General features: G+C 54.1%; 1 protein-coding gene across 2 annotated transcripts in view; it reads right to left on the reverse strand.

The window, feature by feature from the left end:
* MAN1C1 (mannosidase, alpha, class 1C, member 1) overlaps positions 1 to 10,317 on the reverse strand; it is a 187,260-nt gene that overhangs the window by 3,394 nt on the left and 173,549 nt on the right. For both annotated transcript variants that reach the window (XM_011955624.1, XM_011955623.1), the window contains exons 9-11: positions 4,589 to 4,808; positions 1,902 to 2,074; positions 324 to 439 (exon numbers count right to left, since the gene is read on the reverse strand). In XM_011955624.1, coding sequence (XP_011811014.1) covers positions 324 to 439; positions 1,902 to 2,074; positions 4,589 to 4,808 — 509 coding nt within the window. The remainder of the gene's footprint in view (positions 1 to 323; positions 440 to 1,901; positions 2,075 to 4,588; positions 4,809 to 10,317) is intronic.

Genomic DNA, 10,317 nt, shown 5'->3' on the forward strand with positions numbered 1-10,317 from the left:
GAGATAGGTGGGAAACTGAAGGAACCTGCGGAGATAGGTGGGAAACTGAAGGAACCTGCGGAGATAGGTGGGAAACTGAAGGAACCTGCGGTATCACACGGTGCATCCCTAGGGAACTTGGATTCCAGCCTAGTCTCACTCTCCAAGAAAACGGCCTGGCCCAAGGCTCACCCCTGGGGTGCAGCCCTCTGGATCCCAAGCCCTTCACCCCTCTTGGGCTCCCGTCCTGTGACCACAGAACATGACTGTGGAAGCGAGGGACTGCAGACCCCCGCCCCCAACCGCCCACCTGTCCATCCCTAGGAAAAGCCCACGCTGCTCACTTTAGTGTCTCCGCGAGAAAGAAGCTCTGCTGCTTGTTGTCGTGGCTGGGGGTGCTACTGTACACGTCTTGGATCCCGGAGAAACCGGCTTCTGTCCGACAGTATTTCTCCAAGGCCTGAGGAAGGGGAAGAGCAGGAGGAAAACAGCCTTAACACGGGACAGGAAAGGCCCCTCAAGACTTGTGCATGCCTGGCAGGCTGGAGCTAGAAAGCAGACAGCATCCCAACCCCTTGGTTGGGGACTCCTGGCGTTTGTGGGAACAGAAGATCAAATTATTCTTTCAGGGTTTAGCCACCTGTCCCCAGGCTGGAGGGAGTGTGGTCCTGAGAGCGCCTGAGAGCTCTGGCCCGACGGGCTGCCTGTCCTGAGCTCTTCACCTGGTTTGAACTTACAGGAAGCTTCTCTTCGTGTTTCAGGGGACTAGGCTGGTCTCACAGATTCACCCACAGTGGTAAGCAGAGGTGAAGAGAGGCCACTGGTGATGGCCATGGGCTGGGATTTGGGGATGGACTTGGCACCCCAGGGATTCTCAGGAGAGACGGCCCCTGGGCTGGAGGCAAGTGGGCCAAGCCATTCATCTTTCTATATAAATGCATTTTTTTTTGTTTTGAGACAAGGTCTCATTTTGTCACCCAGGCTGGAGGGCAGTGGGGTGATCATAGCTCACTCTGCAGCTTCAACCTCTGGGGTTCGAACAATCCTCTTGCCTCAGCCCCTCAAGTAGCTGACACTACAGGCGTGCATCACCATGCCTGGCTAATTTTTGTATTTTTTTGTATAGATGGGGTTTCGCCATGTTGCCTATAGGCTGATAAATACAATTTCTACCCACTGAGAGGTCTGTGGACTGGACATAGGAGCACAAGATGCTTGAAGGCCAAGAGCAATGGTCCTGGGGAAGCAGGTGGACTTAACAGGGCCAGTGAACCTGAGCATGCCCCGGACCCCGTCTGAGTGCAATGCTCGGAGTGGGCATGGGGGTGGTTGGGGAGACAGGGGCAGAGAAGGCTCAGCATCCACCAGGGAACCTTCTGGAATCCCCACACCTGCCTTTGACACCTCCCCCAAGACAGACATTAAATTTCCACCTAGGTGTGGGGCTGGGGGCTGAGGGCAGGGTAGGCCTCGAGGGCCAGTAGAGACTAGGGTGGGGGCTCCCTGGGGCTGGGCTGCCTGTGGGAAGAGGAGGGAGGCGGAGGCGAGCTGCCCAGCTTCGGGATCAAGAAAGCGTCTGTTGGGACAGTGGTGGCCGTGTGGTGCCCGCGTGGTGCTCTAGGCAGCTGCCTAGCCTCTGACCCCCTAAGTTTACTGAGGCCTGGTCCCAGGCCCCAAGGCCATGGGCACTCATAACCCTCTTCACAAGTCTGCCCTGTCCTGTCTCAGGACAACTTTGCCCAGCTGGGAACTCTTGGCTCTGTAACCATCACCTTGACCCTTTGCACTCTGAACTGTGGCCAGAGGTCAATGTGGCTTGGACTGCCACTCCGTGCCCAAGCCAGGGCACCTAGCACCCAGCCTGTCTGTGAATTCTCAGGTGGCATCTGGCACCTGGCTGCCCATCCCTGGGGCCCACTCACCAGCACCACCTCCCAGCCCCACTCCCTGTAGATGGGGTTGTGGGTCTGTCGCCACAGGTACATGTAGCTCTCCACCACCTCTGGCCGGAGGATGTAGTAGCTCTCGCTCAGCTGGGTGGCCACGGCCTCTCTGCCGGAGTTAAACCAGAAGGCCTCGGGCCCGAGTTTGGTGTCTGGGGAAAGAGCCAAGCAGAGGGCCCAGGTCAGTCCTCCCACCTCCTGCTTTTCGGGATCCAGGAGAGATGTCAGTCGCCTCCAGCCCGCGGCCAGGGTGATGTCAGGGGTGTGTGGGTGTGGGGCGCCCCTGCCTGGACTGCTGCAAAGGGCTGCACCGGGCAGATGCCCAGCTTCCCTCTTGGCCTGGGCTGGACAAAACAAGACCCTCAGGGACTCGAAATGTGAGCAGCTTTGGACTCAAAGAGTCCAAATGAGCTACTCAGCAGTCTGGGTAGGTGAAGGTTTGGGCGGGGTTCCACGACTGTGTAGTTGGAGGCAATAGCTCTGCAAGAGGTTAGCCAGACCTCAGCCAAGAGGGTTTCGGGTTTCAACACATCTGGGGAACCGAGGGTTAAACAAAGTGAGTCTCCCATCCGCAGGATTTATCAGATCCTTTAATATGTTAATATGCAATGAGGCGTCTCCACGGGACCCTTTCTCTTAGAAAATTCCTTTTAACACCTCCCAGAACTTCTAGAGTTTGGGAACAGCTGAGGTGGAGATGGAGGAAAGATTACCCAGGAATGCACCTACTTCCCCAAAGGGAGCGGAGGAAGGAAAGCCCGAGGAAGCCTGGGTTCTGTTACTGTCACTGTTTTGTTTTGGGGCAATGTGCTGTCATTCTTGTTGTATGGCCATAATTGTAACCACCTCTGCAGTCACCGCTTATGATTTCAAAGGCTGTGCTGGGTGCTTTAATACACTATTTCAATTCTTAAAACATGGTTCTTTAGTAAGGTCATTGCTACTATCCCTCTCACGCAGGCGGAAACTGAGGATCAGAGAGGCTAAGTAATTTGCCCAAGGTAACACAGCGAGTTGTGGCTGAGCTGCGACTTGACCCTGGATGTGTCTGATGCCTCTCCCAGGGTGGTGCTCTTTCCCTCCTGGGTCTGGCCCTCATAGGCCCAACATGTAGGGTATGAGGGCCAGATCCTTCAACCTTTAATGCCTGTCCCTCCTGTCCAGGTCACCCGAGTCCCCAGCTCCATTCCTAATGCAAGCCCTCTTCCCTCCCGCCAGGGTTCAAAACCCTGAGAGGCCCTGGGTTGCTTTGACTCTAGAGGCAGGGGCTAGAGGTTTGCAGGACTTCCACTCTTCCACGGAGGGCTTCAGGGAAGAGGAATTAGCTAGACCCTAGCCTCTCCAATCTTTTCAAATGGCGTAGCAGCTCCTGGCCATCAGAAAACAGTCGTTTTGCCAAGTCGCTAGTGCGGTGAAGGCAGGAGCCACTGCTGCAGGCGTCCACGGGACAAGCCGAGGCTGGCTGGAACAATATGCTCTATTAAGCGGCTGTCTTTTATGGTCTGGGCTGATTGTCTCAGACAAATAGCGAGCTTTTTATTATTCCTGAGATTTGTTATTTGTTTATGGCCCTGGCAGAGTGAGCTCTTTGAAGAGAATGGACGACCAGTTTTAAAGACCCATTGCAAATCTCTGACTTCCTGGAAACAGCTCCAGGAGACCCCATTCAGCTGCGGCGGGCACAGACACATTGCGGTGGACCGTCAGCAAGTGGCTGCAGTGCTGCTGGCAGAAGGCGGCTGCCAAAGTACTTTCTCATGGGACCCTGTGCCTCACTCTGAAACCTGTGTCATTATTCCCATCGAACAGATAAGAAAACAGAGGCTGCCCAGCTGGCAGTGGCAGAGTGGCACTTGAGCCTGGAATTTTTACTGCAAATCTTGGCTTGTCCCCTCCAGCCAACACTGGGATTACCACTTGGAGCAGCGGGCGTCTCCTGGGACCATATGGGGGCTGGGGATTTTTCTGAGGGGTGCAGTTTGCACACGGGGTGGAACCAGGCATCAGAAGGCCTGGGTCACTTCCCCCTCTGGGCTGACTCCGCTTCTCTGTGTAGAATGAGGAGCCAGGCTCAGGCTCTCAAATGTGACCTCTGACTCTAGCATCTGACAATTCACTGGTGAGTGGTGGGTGGGGAGGACCAAGCTCTCAGGCTTTCCGGTGGTCACGGGTCAAAGAGGGCGACTAAACAGGTGGGAGCAGGAGGCAGTGAGACCCCCTCTAAGAAGGGTGCCGGGGGAAAGGCAGAAGCACATTCATCAAAGGCATGGGACTCAGGGTGGGACATGTGCTGGGCTCAGGAAGCTGCTGTTTCTGCCTCCAGAGCTGGAGGATCCTTTACTCCGTGCCCCTCTCAAGGGACCTTGGCCAAGTAATTTCTGAGCCTCAGTTTCCTCACCTGTGTGGTGAGGTTCAGTGATGATGTGTGTCAAGGGCAGAAGAGCATCGGGTACACGCAAAGCGCTTCCTGCGTCTGTACTAGTTTCCCTTTCATTCAGGGTACAGCCTCGGAGCCTGGACAGCACATCTCTCAGATTCTACCTAAGTTCCAACAGGAGGCTTTCCTAAGGCCATGTGCTCCCTTCACTCACTGCTGCTGGTCTTTCCAGTTCTTCCTGGTGTCTAGCCTCAGTCTCTCCTGCTGCCCCTTCCCCTTGCAGGGTTACCTGAGCGGGCGTATGACTCGTGGCACGTCTTGGTGATCTGGGCTGCGAGCTCTCGGTAGTGGGCCCTCTTTTCTTCCTTGGCATCCTCGGCGCCAAGGGCGATCATGCCCCCGGAGAAACAGGCCAGGTGCCCCATCTTGTGGTCCAGAATCCCCCCTCGCCACTCGGCGATGTAGGTCAGCCCCCCGGGAGAGACATTCAGCAAGTAGGTCTCTATTGCCTGGGAGCAAGGTGGGGATTGGGCAGGGAGAAGGGGCGTGGGAGGGCACAGAGAAGGGGGGGAAAGGATGGAAAATGAACATTTTGGAGACAGTAGCAAGGGCAGCTCTGCCAAGCCCTCCATCCCAGGCAAAGGAGGCCCACTGATTTCTGCTGGTCAAGATGCCTGCCAGGGCACACGAGGGGCTGCTATTCACTGGGAGGCTCAGACACACGGCAGCTCCCCAGGGCAAGTCTCTTAGTCTTTAAAATCTTCCATGTTTTAAAAAACATTAAAAAATATTTTAAGGTGATCCTCCTCCTCCTCCATTATATCCTCTGTTTGATCTTTTTTTTTTTGAGACGGAGTCTGGCTCTGTCGTCCAGGCTGGAGTGCAGTGGCCGGATCTCAGCTCACTGCAAGCTCCGCCTCCCGGGTTCACACCATTCTCCTGCCTCAGCCTCCTGAGTAGCTGGGACTACAGGTGCCTGCCACCTCAGCCGGCTAGTTTTTTTTGTATTTTTTAGTAGAGACGGGGTTTCACCGTGTTTGCCGGAGTAGTCTCGATCTCCTGACCTCGTGATCCGCCCGTCTCGGCCTTCCAAAGTGCTGGGATTACAGGCTTGAGCCACCGCGCCCGGCCCTCTGTTTGATCTTAACCAGAAACCCAGCTGGCCTGTGGACGGGCTTCAGGGGTCCAGGCCCTTAAAACTGCACCCAACACTTTTTAGTGGATGTGCATCTTTATGGGAAGAGGTTCCATCTATTCTTCTCAGTTTCTCAAAAAGAACCTGCAGAAAATTAAGAGCTGCTCTCTACGGTATTCTGTCACACGTTTCCTCATTTAATGCCTACAGCAAGCCAGGCACCTGGGCTGTGGCACCCTACACAGACAAACGGGAGGGGCAGCTTGTCCCAGGCCATGCAGCCACACCAGCCTAGAAACAAGATCCCACATTGTCCAGAGCTCTGCTTCTTCCTCTACCCGATGGCCACGCCTTTTGGTGGGAAGGGAGGTGATGCTGTTGTAGACTCTGGGATGTCGGGGACATGAGGGGGTCACACTGCTGTCAGTCCCAGGAGCCCTGGGGACCCAGGGGAGGAAGGAAGCTGCTCACACAGCCTTGAGGCCAGACTCCATGGGCTGGTGGGGCCTGGCCCATGGCTGGGGTCCTCTGGGGCCCTTGCCAGGCCTCTGCCTCCACTCTCACCCCTCCAATCTACTCTCCAGGGGGTCTCTGTACTCTGCAATTAACACACTGGATCATATCATTTGCCTGCTTAGAACCTGCAGTGGTTTCCAAGTGCCCTTATGTGAAAAGACCAGAGAGGCCGCCAAGACTCCACGATCTGGACTCTGAGGGTGGACCTGATGCTATGGACATGGCTCTGGGGCACAGACTCATCAGGTTCAAATCCCATCTCCACCAGTTCCACGCTGTGTGACACTGGGCAGGTTGTATGTTCTCTCTGTGCCTCAGTTTCCTAACGTGTAAACTGGGGATAAGAGCATTAACTGCCTCAAAGGGTTGTGAGAATTAAATGAGATACGCCTGCAGGGCTTGGCCTATTTCCCAGCACAGAGCGAGTCCCCAATAATTACTGGCCCCTATGATTCCTCTCCAGTCTGTCTCCTGCCCCTCCCTTCTCACACCCTACCTCACCCACACTGGCCTCTTTTCACTCATGTACCCTCCTGGCTTCCAATATTTCAGGAGCCATGTAATATTTCCTTGGTGTCAGTGCTGTACTAGGTACTGGGGCTACAGGTGTGCTGGAGAGGAGCCTGGACTCTGCCTCAGGGAGCTCACCCATTAGTGCAGAGAATTCCCAACAAAACCAAATGTACACGAGAGGTGCAATTTGTTTTGTTTTGAAACACTGTCTTAGACTGTCACCCAGGCTGAAGTGCAGTGGCACCATCTTGGCTCACTGCAACCTCCGCCTCCCAGGTTCAAACCATTCTCGTGCCTCAGCCTCCCAAGTGTTAGCTGGGATTATAGACGTGTGCCACCACCCCCAGCGATTTTTTGTATTTTTAGTAAAGACAGGGTTTCACTATGTTGGCCAGGCTGGTCTTGAACTCCTGACCTCAGGGGATCCACCCACCTAGGCCTCCCAAAGTGTTGGGATTACAGGTGTGAGTCACCACAACTGGCCCAGAGGTACAATTTGTGATCAGCATTTTGAATAAAACAAAGTGAGAGGATGAGATTAAAAAATGCAGGGGGAGGCGGGGAGGGGCTGGACACAGTGGTTTATGCCTGTAATCCCAACACTTTGGGAGGCTGAGGTAGATGGATCACTTGAGCCCAGCAGCTTGAAACCAGCCTGGGCAACACGGCAAAAACCCATCTCTACTAACTGCACTCCATCCTGGGAAACAGAGTAAGACTCTGTCTCAAAAACAAAAACAAAACAAAACCAAAACAAAAAGCTGGGATGGGGGCAGTGCTGTACTTTGCAGAGTGAGGTCTGGGAAAGTCTCTTTGCAAAGGTGACATTCTTGAAGGCTGCATTTTTCTTCCTGCTTCGGGGCTTGGCTGGTGCTGGGCCTCCTCCCTGCATGCTCCAGCCCTGACTCTGCTAACTCCACCTCCTCCAGAATGTCCCTTCCTTGGAGAGAATGCTGCAATTTAAACCAGCACCGCCACTGCCATTACTATGGGCCCATCACCCTTCTACATGGTGCCATTCCTACTTGGCGTATGTTTCTGTTGTATATCGGTCCCTCTCTCAGACTCTGAGTGCCGTGTGACAGCAGAAGCCACCACCAGCAGCCCCCAGCCAGTGCCCGACACACAGGAGATGCTCAAGGAACATTTGCTCACTCCTGGGTCTGTTTTTTCCTTTTTTCTCTACTGTCAGGGCCCAGGGCTGGTGGGCTGGCTGCAGGACCCACACTGAGTGGCAGATAGAGAAGCGCTGACAATGTGACATGCCAGGGCACCTGCTCCACGTGGGGGAGTGCTGAGGACACCTGCAGAGCAGCCGGGCTGCAGGCGGGGGTCTGCTCTGGGCCCTGCCTAGCTCCCGAGCAGAGCCACAGGCCCCGCAGCTGCTCGGCGTCACTAAGCGTGTGGCGCAGGGGAGGAGTGTCAGGGCTCAGAAACCTGGGTCAGAGTCACCAGTTGTCAACACTTTGGAGAGAACACAGACATCTGAGGGAGACCTCAGGATGCCACACACCAGAGCTGGCATCTGCACCTTCCAGACCGCCTCCCACAGGTTATTTCCACTGCGGGTTGGCCCCAAGCTAAGTAATTGCGGTCAAGAGGAAATTATAAACCAGTGCCTCTTTGAAGACACAACTGAGACACGCAGATGCAAAGATAAAAAACAAGGCTTTTTAAAACAAAACACAAGACAGCGCAGGCTGGCAGACGACTGGTAAAAGGTTTAAATCACAGCAAGCAGAGGTGCAAGGAGCTAACTGGGGTGCAAGACCAGGGTTTATTTTTTTAAAGTATTAACAAAAATATTTGTACTGTTCCTTGCAGAGCACAGCTAACCCATAGGCAGTGAGCCCAGAGTGGCGAGAGGCCTGGGTTTGAATCTCAGCTCTGTGTTTTAGGAGCTAGATGACTGTGGGCAAGTTATTTCACTTTACTGAAGACTCACTTTGCTCATCTATAAAATGGGAATAATGATTCCTGGATCGGTTGTGAGGATTAAAGGAGAGGATATTCGAAGGCTGGCTCCCTGCCTGGCACTGGCTGTTCCTTCCTTTGCCGCCTGCAGGAGCCTCATCTGAGCACTCGTGCGAGGGGTTTCAGGCAAGCCAGGCCCCTCTGTGACTTGGCCGCTGGTAAGCAGAGGCCAGCCCACTGGATCTGGAGTTGGACAAGTATTTGTGTCCTCGCTCTGACACCTGCTGCTATATGGACCTTGGGCCTTTCTGACCCTCAGTTTCATCATCTGTAAGATGGGGGCTAAAGAAGATGAGGTACTTAGAGCACTGGACCAGAGGAGGCCAAAGTGACCAAAGCTCTCCCTGTTCTTCTTGTCTCCTGCCGTGACACTCAGAGGTGTGACCAGTCTGAACTGTCTGACCTTCCCAGGCCCACCCCAGCTGGACACTGGTCTAACCTGGTGGTTTCCTGACCCCAGGTGCACAACTGAATTGTGGAAGGAACTTTTTTTTTCCTTTTTTTTTTTTGAGATGAGTCTCGCTCTGTCGCCCAGGCTGGAGTGCAGTGGCGCGATCTCAGCTCACTGCAAGCTCCACCTCCCGGGTTCATGCCATTCTCCTGCCTCAGCCTCCCGAGTAGCTGGGACTACAGGTGCCCACCACCACGCCTGGCTAATTTTTTGTATTTTTAGTAGAGATGGGGTTTCATCATGTTAGCCAGGATGGTCTCGATCTCCTGACCTCGTGATCTGCCCGCCTCGGCCTCCCAAAGTGCTGGGATTACAGGTGTGAGCCACATCGCCCAGCCGTGGAAGGAACTTTTTTAAAAGCTCAGATTGGAATTGGCCTGGGGTGAGGCTAGACATGGGATTTTTAAAGCTCTCCAGGTGTTCCTAAGGTACAGGCAGGGGTGAAGGTCTTTGGTCAGTGATTCCAAACCCTGACTACACGCGGAAATCCCAAAGAGGTTCATGTGTGGCCCGGGCCCCATGCCCAGGGGTTCTGAGTCAGGGGTGCAGTCTGAACATCAGGACTTTGCAGCTCCCTAGGTGATTTTAACATGCCAACAAGGTTGAGAACTACCAGAAGATTCTTCAAAACCCCAAACTTGCCAGAGGCCCAGCCTTCACCCAGGGTCAAAGATGCTCCAGGCTCTTCACTGGGAAGATCAAATGCAGAGAGCAAAGCCTCTTCTATTCAAAGTTCTCTCCTACAAAATCAAGTGCTCCGAGTTGCTTTAAATAATTCATGGCCATTTCTTCCCATGAAGCCTCAACTATAGTGTGCCCTGAGGGCAGGGAGCCTGGCTGCTCATTAACTTTATGTTTACTCTGCAAGAGAAGGCATAAAGGGCCTCTGGGCAGCACACTCTGGCCACCACCAGCTGCACACTAATTCTCTGACCGGGGCTCTGGTCTGAGCTCAGCCAAAGACCGGAGTGAACAAGACTGGGACTCCGACTGAGATGGGACTATAGTCCCAGAAGCTGCTTCATGACTGAGGTCTTGTGCCAGGGAGCTGGGCAGGAAAACTCATTGCTGAGCCTACGGTTTAAAGGGTCCAGGGCTCTAGCAGTCCGTTTCAATGTGTGTCTTTTAAGCACCACCATTCCTGGCCACATTCCTGTGATCAGAGGGTAGTCAGAGACCATCTATCCATCCATCCAACTGCCCACACCCACTCATCCATCTATCTACTCACCCATCCATCCTTCCCTCCATCCATCTATACTTCCCTCCATCCATCTATACTTCCCTCCATCCATCCATCCTTCCCTCCATCCATCCATCCTTCCCTCCATCCATCCATCCCTCCCTCCATCCTTCCCTCCATCCATCCTTCCCTCCATCCATCCATCCTTCCCTCCATCCATCCATCCTTCCCTCCATCCATCCATCC

The sequence above is a fragment of the Colobus angolensis genome, unplaced genomic scaffold, assembly GCF_000951035.1.
Source record: "Colobus angolensis palliatus isolate OR3802 unplaced genomic scaffold, Cang.pa_1.0 Scaffold4, whole genome shotgun sequence".
Taxonomy (NCBI): Eukaryota; Metazoa; Chordata; class Mammalia; order Primates; family Cercopithecidae; genus Colobus; species Colobus angolensis.